Source organism: Odontomachus brunneus, unplaced genomic scaffold (genome assembly GCF_010583005.1).
Source record: "Odontomachus brunneus isolate Ranch 3 - 2012 unplaced genomic scaffold, Obru_v1 Obru_scaffold_039, whole genome shotgun sequence".
NCBI lineage: Eukaryota > Metazoa > Arthropoda > Insecta > Hymenoptera > Formicidae > Odontomachus > Odontomachus brunneus.
The window spans coordinates 1,670,232-1,688,198 of record NW_022639489.1 but is presented as its reverse complement, the minus strand read 5'-3'; the positions used below and the strand labels follow the sequence as shown (position 1 = coordinate 1,688,198).

Here is a 17,967-nt window from a genome sequence, read left to right as displayed (position 1 = left end):
TTGACCTCAAGGTCAAAACCAATGGTACAATTGAATGACCCCCTCTGTCCTGGTCAACTTTTATCTAAACCATTTTTTTGTAGATACCGTAATTTGGAAGATATTCGGATCCATAGACTAAAATGACTCACCCTGTATATATATATATACTTGGATATGTCAGTACATCGATGGTAGGAGAGCATTCTTTAAAAGTCGTGAACGAATGAAGTGGTAACTGTTCTGTAGCACATAAGTCGACTTGTCACGAAATGGAAAATAAAGAAAAAAATTAATATTACACTTACCAATTCACATTCGCACTTATACATGCCTTCCTTTGCCTCTCGTCAAAATGGTTACTACAGAACATAACATGTAATATGCTCGTGTTCAATCAGCTCTCATCGCTAACTTTTGGCATGCGCGCGCAGACTTTTACCGCCACACTCGGGTGGCAATGGTCGGCCATGATGTTTCCATCTCTGCAATCTAGCTGTCATTCGCGTGGCAAACACGCAAACGTTTTTCATGATATCCAGGCGGTAAGAGCTTCTCTCTTGAAAAAAGGGAGACGATTTCCAGCGCCACCATATTTCCCGCCTCGGGATCCAAGAAGCGGTAAACTAAACATGATAAGAGAGGCGAGGTGTGATCAAATTTAAAAACCAACAGTCATTATGTAAAAATATGTAGATACGATGCGCTTCCTTCTTCCCTTCTTTCAATATATGGTTTCCGGTAATTTCATACCTTAACGCCATTTGCCAAATATACGATGCGCTTGATCCAAAATACTCTACCTGGAAAGACAATAGAAGACATCACCCATACAGCACAGCAACGTTGCAGCATCATTGTTTTGCAATATTGTGACATTGCAACAATGTTGCAAAATGTTGCTGCAATGCTACTGCAACGTTGCAACAATGGTAAAATGTCCGCTTGCGGCAATATAACAACGCAACTGTGCAGCAACATTGCAATGCAATATATATGTAATATTATTAATATGTTTTATTATACAAAGTAAAATCCCAGATAACACTCTTACAGGAATATTATACTAATAAATACTAAAAAATTATTAGTGATTATGTATTACTAGTAATTCAGTAATTTTTTCGTTAGTACTTAATTTCTGGTGAATATTGATAATAAAATCACTATTAAATATTGATAGTAATCAAATACTGAGAATTATTGTGCGAATGTGAAAAATGAGAAAATCATAATATTTAAAAAAATATATTTATAATACCTAATTTTCTTATGTCTCATAAACTACCAAGTATCGAAGATTGTCAATACACAACTCCAAACTTTCGTGAATCTTCCCTCGATAATTTCGATCCCAAGTGGTATACCACCCGTCACCCTATCATCTATGTCCTGACTCCGTTAAAGTGTTGCTTAACCTGACAATCGTACGGCACGCGGCGATTCCCAATGAGTCCAACGATATTCTTACGATTTGTGTTTATATAATTTATCCTTATACCCTTATAGAAATATCATACTAAGAATCATTGATAATTACTTATTATCCAGTATTTTTAATACTGAAAATAAGTAATTATCAATGATTCTTAGTATGATATTTCTATAAGGGTAGTGTTCACAGTATATTATAACATACCTAGCAAACATCAAATAATAGTTATATAACTTTTACTTGGTGTTCGTTGGATAATTTACTGATAGATATTGAAACAACGCAACAACATTCGATATGAGATGAATATTGATGTAATGTAATAAACCAGTAATAATTACTTTTAGATTTTTAACAGAATGTTATAATGATTAATCCAAACCAACAAAAAAAATCCAAGAAAATCCAAATTAAACAAATTGAATTACTAAATTTTGAAAGAAACTTTTATAAAATACTATTTAAAACAATAATGTTGTTTTATCAAATGACATAATTTCCTTGAAATAAAATTTTTTTATCATTTCAAAAAATAATATTTCGTTTAAGAATATAATATTTTAATGAAATAAAAAAAAAACCACAAAATTAAACAACTACGAATATTAAATCTAAAGAAATATTTTCTCCGAAAACACGATATAAAAAGTTTAAGAAATATATAATAAGACAAATTCTAGCATTAATGGCTGCCACTAACAAGAACTACTCTAAATACTATTCTATTGATGTCAAATATTACTGAATTTGAAATGTAAGTAACAAAAATAACTAATAAACAAGTAAAAAATATTATATTATATTCGTTATATTTCTGAAATAGTGCTGAAATATTGTTAAAGTAATATTGCAAATTAATGTCACTGCAATGTCTCTGCAACATTGTACTGCAATATGTAATCTTGCAACGTTGTAGCAATGTTGCTGCAAGCTTCTGTGCTGTATGGGCAGTGGAATCCTATGTATCATAAAATTGAGTAAAATTATAAAAGTGAACGAATTCATTATTGTTGACCAATGATATTGTAAATATTCTAATAAATTTGCTGTTATTTGTGTTATTTTCACTAAGTTGTATGATAGGCTGTGTTCCAAAATTCAGTATTGAAAAGTTGTATAGTTTATGTTACATTATATTATAAATTTTTTGGCGTATCAGTAATTTTGAAACATAGCCGAAGAAACGTGCGTGACTTATTTCATTCGTAGACATAGTACGGAACAGGGGTCTTATGGCTCCTGCACACAGGACGCGATAATGCTTGCCGTGCGGCGGAAGTCCGCGGGACAACCAATTAGTATGTTGTTTTTCCGTAAGAGCTAGAAGGTTATTACAGAAAGCAGCATATTGATTGGCTGTCGCGCGAACTTCCGCCGCGCGGCAAGCATTACCGCGTTCTGTGTGCAGGAGCCATTATTCTCGAAAAATATCGCGTATGATATTTCTATAAAAAACTGTAGTTCATGTTACGTATATTATATCGTATACGATATTTGATGAAAGCTATAATAGATGTAACAAGAATTATAGCTTTTCATAGAAATATTGTATGCGATATTTTTCAAGAATAAAGGCCTTTGCACGTAGAAAAATTTTAACCGTAACCGTAAGGTCGTAAGAAAACTGACCAATCACAGTCGATTATTCTTCGAACGAAAGGAGAATAATCAACTCTGATTGGTCAGTTTTTTAATGACCTTACGGTTAAAATTTTTCTACGTGTAAAGGCCTTAAAGGCCAAATCACACTAGCGATTGGCGATTGACGATTGACAATTAAAGATTAGATTTTAACGAATTAACAAGCTTCAACTTTGCTTTGTTCAAATTAGTCAAGTTCCAATCGTCAATCATCTATCGCCAATCATTAGTGTGATTTGGCCTTTAGGCTCCAGAACCGAGGAACTGAAGACATTACTTCTTAAGGTCGTTCTACATTAGTTGCAAATCGATTGCAACTCTTGTTACGACAATGATGCTATTGACGCTTCTGATTGGCTATCGCAACAAGAGTTGCAATCGACTTGCAACTAATGTAGAACTTTAAAGATGCGGTTCCAACGGTCTGTAAAATATCCGTATCCATAACCATAAACAAAATCGAGTCATGATTGGTCATGATATAATCACACATCCCATGAGATACGTTCCAAAATTCAACTTTTGTTACTATTTTCTATAGTATACGTGACATGAATTATAGAATTATGGTAACCAAAATTAAATTTTGGAACGCACCCATGAGAGTCCACTCCTTCCTCTTTCTGTGTATATATATATATATATACACACACACATACACATTTATTTATATATATGACGTTGGCTCTGACCGGTACACAAATTCCTAAAAAGGAGCACACCATCCGCTGTCATCGGCAAACACAAGGATAAACAGGGTACCAAAGTGAAAAGTAAAGAAAAAGGATGCTGTTGCATCGAGTGACGTCCTTGTTTCGCAACGTGACCAGCTTTAAGAAGACAAATGTTATAACCAAATCATACCTGCGCTCAGCGATAACCACACCATCCGGAGCGATATTGCCCGAACCTCAGAGAACGCCATTCAGCCTTCTGGGCGTCGTCAGCAGCGTCGTGTTCGGTCTCCTCGTTGGTGCCACGATCAGCAAGAATGTGGCGAACTTCCTCGAGGAGAACGATCTCTTCGTACCCTCCGATGACGATGACGACGACGATTAGTAATGATAGGGCAACCACAGCATTCCATTGTAATTGTTGAAAGTACACAGCTGTATTAGAGGTGTCCTTAACGCTAAATGGTAATTTCTCTTATGTTCCTCTCTCCTTCTTTCTGCGATATTTCTTAAAAATTATGAGCAGAGTGCTCGGCGCAAGGATGCCACGAATCAGTTCAATAATTGTTATCTATTCTCAACTTTTAAATATCTATGTGTGAAACTAGAGAAGCTGGACATTGTTGAATATGTACTTGTTATGTTTGCGTGATATATTTTAATCGATAATTAATCTAAGTTTGTTTATTAGTATTTGGAATGTTGCAGTAGTGTTTGTTAACACCACTAAAAATTTATAACTATTGTGAACTGTTGTGAATTCTAATACGTTAGAATTTTATTGTTCTCTGGCTTATTTTCAGAGTCAAGTTTGATGTCACAGAAATGCAAGATAGTAATTGCACGACGTCAAATAATAAATGGAGAGATATCTCTTCACTTGCACTGTTTAGGTATATTATTTAAGACACACATTATAATGCCTGACTAATTATGTATATATTATCATAGAAATATATATATATATTTATACAATCAAAGTGTTAGCGCATAATGTAGAGCTTATACAAAATCTTTTTATTTATAAGTTATATATATTTTTTTTAAATATATATATTTAAAATATGTGTATAAATAAAATGAATTGTGTTAAATACAACGTAGGTAATACAAAAACGCTTATTATGGCATCTGTACAATCAGGCGGTATTATCAAAACAGATGTACATGTGATTATTATAGCGTTATACGTATCTCTTCTCAGTCTTCGATTAATATTCACAGTTGTCAAATGCGTGTAATTTTCAATAAATCGTTTAAGGTAAATGTACCAATCTCAATCAAAAGATTAAGAATTCTATAAGAGGATAAAATCTGATCATAAAGATCAGAATCACTTTTTGCAATTAACATACAAGTTAAAGATCAGACGCTCTCTCTCTCTATTTGTTAAAAGTAAAAATATAAATTAATTGAAATATCATTTTCCCATGGTAGATTTTTTATAAATAAAATGTTTTCTAAAGCAAGTATATAGATGACTGGACATTTGTTTTGCATAATGGATTCTTAATAGAGTCAACAAATTTAAATTATACTTTATAGTTCAGTCCAACTAAAAATACGTGTCATTTATTCTCGAAATTCGAAGCAGTTTAATTAATCTTATAATTGATTATGTATTACAAAAATTAGTAGAATTAAGAATGTTTTTATCATGCTGATAAATAAAGTAATTATTAACGTTATAAAAATTATTAATTTTTTTATAGAATCGAATGTTTGGATATTTAAGTAAAAGTTCTTAACTAAGATACAAGAAAAATTTTTATTCTAAATAAGAAAATTTGATCATTCTAATTTAGAGACGTGCTCAGATATTGGTACTTTTACCTTATATAATTAGCATATTTAACGAAAATGTAATGAATCTAGTAAACATAAAGAAGGTCTATTTTAATTTCTTTAGAACTACATAAATCGTATAATAGATCTATCTCCCTTACAGCCGATAACTTTGTCACTTTCACAGAAGGAGACTATCATTAATATTATAATTCCACGATAAAAATTTGTATCACAATTTATCGAACAATTCAAAAATGTACAGTCGTATATTATTCGAAGAATCTTTGCAAAGATGCAAGAGGTAAAAACAAGTACGCAGTCTAGTCTCGGTACGAAAAGTCATAAATACGAAAACGTGTGCATAAATAAATAAAGTCTCGTTAAGTACGCAGAACATGAATTATAATTGTCAAGCAAGCAAGCAAGTCTCCCTTTCAGTAAATTTGAAAATACAGTAGAAAAACGCATCACAGAAAATCTCATTCGAGTTTGTCTAACACAAGCACGATGTGTATTAAACAGTATATTGATGTACAGTGTATTGACAGTAGAGCTTCGAGGCTTATTCGAATCTAACACTATCCGGATATCCAATTATTCAGATAACGGATAAATATAATACTCCAAACTACCGCAAACGTGACATCAAGAGCTACGTTCTGAAATGCTACTCGGCGGGTAGAATAACGTTCAATTAATCAATCATGATAAAGAAATCTCAATGGGGTTCTTTCCGAGATGTAGCGAGCTGACACTGCACTGATTGAATGAATGTAACTGGAGATTATGTAATATTTGATGAAAATAGAAGTACAGATACAGGAAGAATAGAAAGAAAGAGAATAAAGGAACATAATTATTTATTTTAGATTAAGGGAGTAAAAAAAATAGTGTATATCAAATAGCCGTAAATATCCTCAGGAAAGCTGAAATTACGACGGGGAGACCATAAAAAAAAGAATCTTGGTTCTCTTTGTTCTGATTGCTCAATTAAATGCTATTCTACCCATCAAATTGAGTTCTGGAACATAACTAAGACATCAGTTATATGTATTAAATGTACATTATTTACTGAGCAATTATCGCCTCTTTAATTTCAATCGATTCAGACTCTTAATGATATATAATCTGTACGCTTCCGTAAGAACAGAGAAGTCAGCATTTATGGCAAACGTCCCAATAGCCGGATATTAACGACACAGAGCCAAAATTTACTTCATTTTTCTAAGTAATATATTACCATGCAAATAAAATTGTTTAATTATCACGATTCTACTGTAACAACACTTCTACTGTAATTACAACAATCTATATGGATTTTAGTTTAACTATATGTTTAATATAAAATAACCTTTCTATATAATTTTGTAATTAACTCGCAATAGATTTGTGTATGGACAACTGTCAGATTGTAATAATGCAGGGTTAACACGTCTTTGTTATGCCTCACGATTACATACATGAATTAATGCAAATGATCTAGTTAAAGCGTTAATATTGTAATAGAAATAAAAACATTTGAGATTATAATGACAAGTTTCTATATATGTTCGAATATAGGGTTCGGCAATATCCGGCAATCGGTATTTTTACCATAACAAGAGTAGACAATGGAGAATCAGTAGCTACCCTTGTCCGACTACCCAGTTGGTAAAGAGAAAGAAGAATGAGAAATTCTGTCTCTCTTCTTTATTTACCTTTATGTTCCAATCGCTTTTTTCCTATGCTTCTGCAAGAGCAAAAAACTGTTTGTGGAACAGAAAAGAAAGCATCTAAGCTTATATACACACACACACAACTTCAACAATGCCTTCCATTTTTAGTTCCAGTTAGAATATTTTGGCTCAGGCTCACAATGAATACATATATTACTTTTGATGATCAAGAAACAATGAACTGTGCAAAATTGGTTGAGCAATTGTATTGTCTAGCAATTTAGCTCGAGTTGATCGAGGTCCAACAGCAAAGGAGTAAGAATAAAAGTGGTAAAACAAAGCAGAAACCAAAACTCGAGCGCCAGTAAAAGTATCACTATAAGAAAGAACTAAAAGTAGGACTCTAGACGATAATAAAAATAGGAGCAGAAATAAATGAATTGAATCATTAACACAGAGTCCTCATAGCCCGAGTTCAAGGTCTTTGTGAACATCCAAAAGTATCAAATATATGCTCACGTTCATCATTATATCGCTCGGAAACTCCTCACCATATTATTAATGATACGACGAGCTCGTGTCAAAATATCTTAACTGAAAAAGTAGAAGATATTAGAGATATTGGAGTCGTGTACATTTGTCTTTTGATGTGTCAGGGTCAGTCGTTATATAAGAGCGTTTAATCTATTCCTCCAAGTCTGTAATTGATTGTTTCGAAAATGCATGAAAATCCACAGAGATTATTGTGATGGATTGATTTCTGTTCAATGCCGATATATAAAGCGCAAGTAACAAAGAGAGACAAGATCGCGATGCATTACAAACCTATGGTAAGAATGTTGCGTTTGCGTTTGTCCTGCCTGCGTATAAAACTACTTCGTATGATAATAAGCGTATATATGCAATAACTGACTCGTTCCTACTGCGGTGGTCTTTTGTGTGAACCCCAGCCGTGAAAGCATTTTGTGAATCTTCTAGATTCCTTACCTTTGGCAGTCAAAAATAATTTACGAGGCCTCTCGGGTTGCTTCACACGCAAGTGTTGGATATACACCTGTGAAGAAGAAGGAACTATTATTTCGTCGCAATAGTACTGTCCAGAATATTTGAAATTAATTTAAAAATGAGAATTTGTATCAAGGATATTTAACAAAGCTGAGAAGTAAATGATTAGCGAGAGCCACGAAATAATTAATCGTAACCACCAACTTGCATAATTCTTACTGGTCATTTACTTTTTAGTGATGGAATTAATTTAATTCACTTTTACAGAATATTTCACAACGTGTTCTTACCATAACAATGAAATTGGCAGCGCTTACCTGAGCCGATTTATAGGCCAATTTGATTTCCACTTCGGAACAACGAGTGCCTAACCAGAGGAACACTTGTTCTCCATTATCAAGGATCATAATATCGTCATCTGCCAAGTCGTCCTACAAAAAGAAAATCTCGATAGTATCCGTATTTGTTGTCTCTTTTACAGGAATTTTGAAGAATTTGAAATATTTTCCTGTATTGAGCACGTACTTGACAGAAATCGGTGCATTTCTCGCTGATCGTGAAGTATCCCTTTTCATTGGAACATCTGAATAATCTCGTATAATTCATATATTCCGCGTCAGTGTCATATGGCTTCTTTCCTCCAAGTGCCACCCAGAAGAAATTGTCTGGTTCTTCCCCTTCATTCAGCACTTGCAAACTTATCCATGGCTGTGTAAAATTGCATTAAATTGCAAATTTTAAATGTATAAAAATTTTAATACAAATATAATTGAATATAAAAATAAATATAAATGTATAATATATGAATATAAGTGCAAATTTTTAATGTATAAAACTCTTAATATACAAAATTAATCTCGAACCAAAACTCTTCAGATCTATGTTAGGTTAAAGACTCACAACTTACGTTGTTGAACATCTCTTCCGCAACTTCTCCAATTAAACGCGCGTCTTCAGGATCAGATTTTGAACCGATCCATGCGTATACAATACCGGTCCCGTCGTCATTGTTGAATGGCACATTTAAGAGGTAACTGTAAGTAAAGGAAAACTATTAATATTGCATATTACAAATGAAATATATTCTTGTATTTTATGGCGTCGAGTATCTCACCAGAAAGCAGAATTCAGTAAAGTCGAATCCGCCGGTATCTGAATTAGACGAGTACATAAGGCACTACCATTACTTCGTAGATGATAAAACTCCACTTTGTTGCTACCCGCAACCTTCGGCTGCTTACGTTTGCCTTGGTGTATGATGAATTTCCGTTTGAAGTAACTCATAAACTTTAAATTCTCCTGTTGCTGATGTGTCCTCACAACTTCCAGATTTTCGCCAAACAACGATTTGAATTTCTTTTGCAGACTGAAACAGATATATAAATATGTTTTGCGTTTCAAACAAAGAAAGATATTGTAAGGTTTCTAAAAGTGAACAAACAGTAAGAAAGATAGACTAGTAAGAGTCATTGCTGGATGATAGGCGTGATAGTTTAAATCTAATAGAAGGATAAGTATCGACAGTATAACATACGCGCTGGACTTGTTTTCCAGAATTTCAACGCACGCATGAGGTACTGTATAGTAGACATCGCTCATCATCGATCCTGCCCAGGGCTCGGCACATTTTGCCCATTTCGGCCGATCATCGGGAGCTACGCCTTCTATCTCCCCCTTGCTGCGCGGCGGGCCATGCAAGTGACAGTCGCAGCCAGTCGCGGCTCCAAGCTTAGAGGCACGACCGTCACTTGCGAGGCCCGCTGCGCGGCAAAGGGGAGATAAAAAGCGTAGCTCCCGAGAATCGGCCGAAATGGGCAAAATGGGCCGAACCCTGTTTTAGCCATGAATATTTTTAATATTATTATTCTATAAATATAACAAATATTTTTAATATTGATCATTACTCTATAAATTAAACTTTGATAGACTTTTAGTAAGCATTGCGAAAAAATAAACAATAAGTATTGCGTGAAATATTACTTTATTCAGGAAAGTCTGGAAAATAAGACCAGCAAATATATTATATTGCTAAACAATTTTATTCTGTCTCCTAGAATTATCTTGCCCAGCATCCACAACGGTGGATTTTTACTCGTCTATTTTTTTTACTGATGGCTTGTCTCATATTATGTAGTCGTACATAAATAAATTTATGCTAATAATATGTACCTACCTGAATGTAAAAGTCAGCCAACCCATATTTCCTGCGTCTCTGCCTTGCCAAAAGTATACTGTGCATTGATAATCATCCTCGTATTGTTCGTCGCCGTCCTCGTTCTCCGCTACATCTAACGGCTGATTCAATTAAAAGCACACGGCGGTTTATTGTATGTTTAACATTAGATGCGTCGTAAAGCGACAGACACACATGCTGCTACGTACCATCCAGTAGCGACATAAGAATACATAACAATCCGCGCTGTAAAAATGTCCCAATTCTTCTTCCGGCAGCCGCACAAATTTCTTCCCTTCCAACACTAATGCCTCCATTCCTTCCAAATCGTCATTCCACTCTGTCATAAGTTGATGCGCTTCGGACGCTGACATCAATGGTTGCCGCGGCATAAATAAAGCGGCCAAGTCAGCCTAGTTATGGCAAACAATAGAAAATCAGTGAAATTTAACAAAAACATCAATAAAGAAATATAAAATAACAAAATGTGGATCTCGTTCATACGAGATACATTGGCATGTACCTTTGCTTCTTGTTGTTTAGCCCATTTAGTAAGATCTGCTCCGGTTTTGGCAACCGACTCAGCAGTTCTAGTGAAATCTACAGCGATCACTTCGTCCCATCCGATGAATTTAGACTTGAAGATCTATGTATTGAATAAACAAATTGTTTCCATAAAAAACTTAACAATGTTAACTTATGGTTTCATTTCTAATTTTAATGATTTCATTTTTAATATTCTGTGAATATTTCAGTTCTCTTCGTCAGAAAAAGAAGCAACCTGATATTAATCTACCTGATACAGTGAAATAAAATGTTTATAAAATATTGAAAAGAAACCCACAAAAATACGTCTTCAACTCGTAAGCAAATTTTAGTATTTCTCTACACTGCGAAAGCCTCAAATACTAGATTTAACATTGTTGAAAAATTAATTTAGCGAATATAAATGTGTACCTGAGACTCTGTGCCTTCTTGCAATCTTGTTATCATTGCATATTCCGGCCTTTCTATCATATTAAATAACTCTTGAGATAATTTCACAGCAGCGGCACGTACTAATCTCGTCGACTTTTTTCCAAACCTACGATCATACGTGATTAATATCTCCTAATAGTTTTCACAATTGTATCCAGTAAATGAGCATATTTAAGTATATTTTCCATATTTACCAAACATATACATCCAAATAGCAATCTAATATATATACATTGCGGTTATTTAGCAAAGTATTCATTAACTTGCTGTGAGGAACCTCGACCTGAGGTAGTTCCAGATATCCCATTCCAAGTTGAACTTGGTACAGTCTGGGCACAAGAGGCATAAAATTTGGATTCACGTGTTCCTATCATAAAAATAATGCAATTAAAGGTATCGTAATAAAATTGAATAATCCTTTATGCATATATATAATAATATAATTATTATATATACACACATATTCATACATACACGCATATACATTTATTATATATTAAAAATTTATATTATAATAAAAATTAATTTGAAAAAAACATTTGTTTTTATATAATTAATAAAATATCAATACATATATCATTACATATATATAATTTTTATTCAGTTTAATGAATACTATATATGAGTGTTGTTACATTATAAGAGACTATGCTTACAATAATGTGCCGATCTTTTTGCTCATCCTCCTCGAGACCCAGGCGTAGCAGAAAATCTTCAGACTCTGCATTCATGACTTCCGTTATGATCTCGGCTTTATTCTTCCGTTCGTTTTTGTTAATTTTCTCCGCCATCAATCGCGCCTTTGACTTCAGTGTGCTCTTCGCTTTCTTCCCATACCACATGTATATCGTATTCCCCGTATCAAGGACGAACACATAACCGGGATCCAGAGACTCGATGCAGATTGGAACCGGCTCCAAATGTATAGATGCTCCCGCTGCGTGCACTCTGTATAAACGAGTAATCGCTGGCTGGAAAAGAGAACAGGTGAATTTAAATACTTCGAAAGTTTAAATACGATATGAAAAGTAAAAAAAAAAAAGAATCAAACGCTTACTGTATCCTCCACTGTATAAAAACCAGACGACGTACGACCGCCTTCGATATAAGTGATACCCGAATCGAACAGCATCAGAAACTCATCCGACTCGTCTCCCTGCTCCTCCCTGATCGTCCGACATTGTGCGCCTAAATAATTTCTCAAATTCACGGCATGAATCGCCGCGCACGCTCTTTTGTCCAACTGCAAGTTTATAAGCAAATCAGTCGAAATTACGGGGAACATTCGGCAATTGCATTGATCACTCGCATAATCATTTGCGTGTCACCAATGCTATAGCCCTTGCGTGTCTTTCTCTGTTATGCCGGTTTAAAAATATACTTACTGTTGCCTTTTCTCCGATCCAGAAATAAATCGCCCAGGTCAACGATCCACCCTCATCTATCCCAGTTTTAAGGATGATGTAACAGTCGCCCTCGTAAAATTTACCGTGTGCCACTTCCTCGATCTCGTTTGGTAGGAAATTCTCTATCTCCCAGATCGATAGGCCAGATATCTGACCAGCGTCTTCGTCGAAAAACTCTGAATAATCCAGCGGTGGTTTCTCCAAGGCTTCGTCCCATCGTTTGGGTCTGAAATGTTAATCGTCGATTAGACTCACAACATAACAAAAGTTCATATGCGTATTTACAAAATTTAAATCCACAAATTTGCAAGCTCTACTCACTTTAACGATTCTGCTTTCGATTCCTCACATTCCTTATCCTTGTTCTTCTCTTTCGCTATATCCTTCATTCCCTGAGAGTGATCATAATTAGCTTTTATAGCTATTTTTTCTATATTAATATTACTATATAATTACGATGATATAATTAGTGAGATAATAATGTACCTTAAGAATCTTAGCCTGATCTTGATCAGCTTCCTCCTGATCTCTTCTTCTCCGAAGTCGCATTTTACGCGCGATAGGATCTTTGCTATCTGCAATCGAGAAAATGCATTTATGTAAAATATCAAAGCTCCTTCTTCATTTGAATTTACCAATAGGATCATATCTATACGTACTAGCGGCTTGAACTGGAACTGGCACATTAGCACCAGCGAGACGAAGCTGATGCTGCAACGAGAAGTCGATATTGTAAAATTCGATTCCCGATCCTCTTTGCACTTCTAACGGTTTTGGTGGCATCACTAAATTCGGATTGTCCCTCAAATCCAACTGTTCCAAGTCAGTGAGAAGGTGAATGGCGTCGGGAACAGTGATCAGCCGATTGGACGTTAATATTAATTGTTTTAATGCACCGCATCTGAAAAAAAGATATAAATATTCATCTCTTTATCGTATTACATCGAAGACAAATACTTTTATTCAGTGTGCTGTAAAATGAAATAGAGAAAATGAAAAAAGAGAAAGATCGTCACCTGCATAGCCCTTCTGGTATCATTTCTAAATGATTATTGGCAGCAGAGAATACTTGCAGCGACGATAACTTGCCAATCCCAGATGGTATGCCCTCAAAATCTAATTCGTTATCATTTAAATATAATCTTCTTAACGTAGAAATCTTGCACAGAGAAGCTGGTATTGCACTCAATTTGTTTCGAGACACATTCAGAGTCTCTAATCTTGTCCATAGCTCTAAAAGACATATTCTTTTATTACTGTTATTACTCGATTACGCAAGATCAAATCCAAATAATGTTATTTACCGATCGCCGTTGATAGTTCCGTTATTTGATTGTTGCTAAGATTCAAACGACGTAAATTCGATAAGGAATAAAGCGCGTCAGGCACTCGGGGTAAATTATTCTGCGACAGGTCGAGTTCCTGTAAATTGGTTAAAGTTTCTAGACTAGAAGGTATATTATTCAACGTTCGTTGTGTGTTCCGCATTTGCAGCGCAGTTAAATTCATTAGTGATGGTAATTGTCTGAAATATAATTTAAAAAAATATAATTTCAAAAAATATACCTATATAAGAAAAATTAATATTCGATCCACATCTTTCCTACCTTAATTGAAAGTGGCCCAAAGGATTATGATTCAAATTTAAAGTCTGCAAGTTGGCCAAACGCCTAGTCTGTGGTGGCACAGTTTCCAACTTATTGTGACTAAGATCCAAGAACAATAAGTCTGTCAAATGGATGAACAATGTGTTTGGTATAGTCTCAATGCTGAAACAATGAGAATAATATTAGAATTTTTTTTTAATATTTTCTTATAATTGTAAAAGATTGTCTGTGTTTCATCAATGATACGAACTGATTATGGCTTAAGTTAAGATTGAGCAAGGCACGTGCTCTCTCTAGGCCTTCAGGTACTTCCTTCAAATTGTTGTGACTTAAATCTAAGGTTGTCAATTCCTCTAAGTGAAACAATTCTGCCGGAATACCACTGGATTTAATGTTATTATGCCTGATGTTTAATGTTCTGAGACATCCCAATTCTGTCAATTCACCGTACAACCGTTCCAGTTTGTTTTTGACAAGTGATAGATGTTCCTGATGAGTCATTTATTATATTATTACATAATATCAACTACTTAATCAAGTTTGATATATTTTCTTAAATGACAGGAATAATTGTATATAATAGGAGTGATCTCATTGGTTTCAATAATCTTAAAGTATGTTGAAAAAATATAAACAAAGAATAGTACATGACGTTTGGAGTGATATATTAATGAAGAATAATTTATTTTCAGTATAATACAATGTATAACTTTCAAACTTTGAAATGACATCTCATGTGTATTACATACATGATATATTTGTCATCTCTGTTAATTTTTTAATAAATCATGAGCAACTTTTTTACATTCTTCATATTTCTTTTATTAGCAATTTTTAAATTAACACTAGGATTTTTAATTTTGTATCAAGGACTTTACTCTTTGAGTAACCATCATTTTTCAATATATTTCAAGGTCATTAAGATTGGTGAAGTCAACCCTATTATATATAATCACCATGAAAAATCTTGAACAATAACAAGATATTCTATATTTTATATAAATCAAGAAATTATATAATGAGAATTCAGAATAATATATTATATAATTAAAAATATTGTGTGCTTTACCAATTTCAACAATTTGCCCATCTCCTCTGGAATCTCTGTCAAATTTGTTTTGTCCAATTTCAGCCATTGTATACCAGTCATAAGACGCACGGACTCAGGAAATCTGCCATCCTACAAAAATGAAAGCAATCTTTGTTACAACTCCACGATTAGCCAATACTCCTGTAATCATCCTTAAATCTTATTGTGACCAAATTGCTAAGTGTCACTCAATGAGTCAAAATTACTTCACAAACAATCGTATGAAGTGATGTTGATACACGATATAATCAAAGATTACAAATGACCGGATATTCCAAAGTGATATCTCGAAGGTTAATCTCGACTACTCACGCCGAAGTCGTTGCTACTGAAGTCCACACCTCGCACAAACGGCAAGACCCCGGTGTTCGCCATTGCACTCAGCGGGGGCGGCGACAACGTCGTCGTCGTCGGCTGATGCACGACGACGTGCTAACACAGGATACAAAATACCAGTTGCGCCAAGTGATATATCGCAGACACGGTGCGCCGCGTCCATCGACGGACGGATTGTCACGCCGCACGGACCGCTCACGCTACACCGAGCGCGACAATAGCCAGGCTCGCGCACTTCACTTTGCCCGTTGTACCCCCTCACTCATCCGTTCGAACACCGAATAATCGACCATCACGGATGACGGAATGACTTGGAACAACGGCCGCCGGATAGTACGAATAGTAACGAGGGCGCGGCCATGTTGCCTTGATGACGGTCGTATTTACAATGGTCTATTAACAGGTCGTGTTTACAACGGTCTGTTAACAAGTCTGTTCTTTGTAGATACGCTGCTAAACTAGTGCGTAAGTTAGGGTGCGTTCAGAAAACACGGGAGGGTCCCGATTGCCGACAGTACGATTGACCATAAATTGTAATGATTGGTTCGATCTGGTAATTCACTAGATAATTCTTATCATCGATTGGTTTGTGTGCAATCGTACTGTAGGCAATCGGGACGCTCCCAGAAAACACAATTGTTGCACAACAGTTAAGTATGGGTGCGTTCCCACTTAACGCGTCACACGTCGCGTCGTCCGAGTTAGGGTGCGTTCCCACTTAGCGCGTCACGCGTCGCGTCGTCCTTCGCGGACCAATCAAATCGTTCCATTTTATTGCCTAACTTTACGACGAATAAAATGGGATAATTTGATTGGTTTAACTCGGACGACGTGACGCGCTAAGTGGGAACGCACTCTAACGTTTACGAATCACTCAACAGTTGTACAACTGTTGTGTCTGCTGAACGCGCCCAATAATCGCTGATAGCTTACTGAGCGCTTTTTCCGCTGAACGTACCTATTCGGTACATAAAGGTCGTTCTACATTACTTGCAAGTCGATTGCAACTTTTGTTGCGATAGCCAATTAGAAGTGTCAACCATTGATGCTTCTGATTAGTTGTCGCAATAAGAATTGCGTCAACTTGCGATCGGCTTGCAACTAATGTAGAACGATCTTAATACAATCGCTTATTGAGGATGCAATGTCCATTAGACACTGCAGATACTTTGAAACACCAGATACTCTATAAACCAATCATGGCTTCTCTTTAAACGCTTCAAAGCTTTTACAGCGCCTAGTGAATCGCGTCTTGGGGTTCGATTCTTGACGGTATGCGAATGAGATACGTATGCGAAAATGTATAGTTTACATTACGTATACTGTAGATTTTCGCATGCGTATCTCATTCGCACACCGTCAAGAATCGGGCCCCTTAACGCTCAGTCTTCTCTTGCATCTGATTGGTACATATTTTTAGATCTAAAAGAATATGCCAATCGAATGCAAAAGCTTGCTGAACGCTCAGTTTCTAGCTTTTTTGAACTTCTTGAATTTCCTGAATTTGTAGTGACAAGATATTATATTCATATTTTCTCTATTCAGAATTCTTATATTGTAATTAAAATAATATAGAATATTTGATAAACACATTTTCACTTTCTCGATTCGCAAACACGACGGCTTAATGTTCAAAATCGGGCGCCATGTTTACGTGGTGAGGCGAGCGGAAATCCTAAGCAAACTATTGCGTCTGATGAAAAAGGACACAATCCTCGATCTGTTGGTCACCAATTTGGATTCATCGTAGGTATTATCACACTCGCATATTTTTAGTCAGTTTTATATCAAGCTTGTAAATTTCACAATTACATCTACGCAGATTATTTATCTATTGTCTACATGATTAATATCTTTTTGTTTCATATAGACAATGTAAGCTATGTGGAATATCGTTAATTATATTAAAATATACAAAAAAGAGTGATTAAATTATAAGATAGTTGTCATATCTGTTGCAGATATTGATTATAAATATAAATGTTTTAAAAAGATAACAAAATGCGTGAACTTATCAATTTCGTTGTATGACAATTTGATAGATTTAATATTGAAGAGGTAAGAATCTGACCAGAGAATTCTGTCGACTCTCTAACTTGTTTAGGAAACATTGAGAAATTTATATCAGGATTCTCTAAAAGGATTAAAGTATAAACTTTCCTTCATTGATTTTTGAGCAAATCATACATTCCTTAAACGA

General features: G+C 35.0%; 2 protein-coding genes across 3 annotated transcripts; one reads left to right on the top strand and one right to left on the bottom strand.

Annotated features, from left to right (window-relative positions):
- The first annotated feature begins 3,660 nt into the window (after window positions 1-3,660).
- On the top strand, window positions 3,661-5,908 carry LOC116844066 (essential MCU regulator, mitochondrial). The gene is made up of 2 exons (XM_032815174.1): window positions 3,661-4,194; window positions 4,533-5,908. The coding sequence occupies exon 1, from the start codon at window positions 3,842-3,844 to the stop codon at window positions 4,112-4,114; it is 273 nt and encodes a 90-aa protein (XP_032671065.1). The 5' UTR covers window positions 3,661-3,841; the 3' UTR covers window positions 4,115-4,194; window positions 4,533-5,908.
- Window positions 5,611-16,134, bottom strand: LOC116844065 (protein flightless-1). 2 transcript variants are annotated; one of them, XM_032815172.1, is made up of 22 exons: window positions 15,744-15,806; window positions 15,411-15,521; window positions 14,592-14,830; window positions 14,342-14,503; window positions 14,039-14,259; window positions 13,751-13,967; window positions 13,394-13,635; window positions 13,221-13,309; window positions 13,056-13,126; window positions 12,714-12,960; window positions 12,386-12,571; window positions 11,985-12,299; window positions 11,523-11,695; window positions 11,308-11,434; window positions 10,874-10,996; window positions 10,560-10,763; window positions 10,351-10,472; window positions 9,292-9,543; window positions 9,085-9,211; window positions 8,703-8,885; window positions 8,495-8,608; window positions 5,611-8,226 (listed from the first exon to the last, which is right to left on the bottom strand). In XM_032815172.1, the coding sequence occupies exons 1-22, from the start codon at window positions 15,804-15,806 to the stop codon at window positions 8,092-8,094; spliced, it is 3,723 nt and encodes a 1,240-aa protein (XP_032671063.1). In that variant the 3' UTR covers window positions 5,611-8,091. The 2 variants fall into 2 exon arrangements, with proteins under 2 accessions (XP_032671063.1, XP_032671064.1); XM_032815173.1 differs by lacking the exons at window positions 5,611-8,226; window positions 8,495-8,608 and having other exon boundaries at window positions 8,711-8,885; window positions 9,078-9,211; window positions 15,744-16,134.
- Window positions 16,135-17,967: the final 1,833 nt, after the last annotated feature.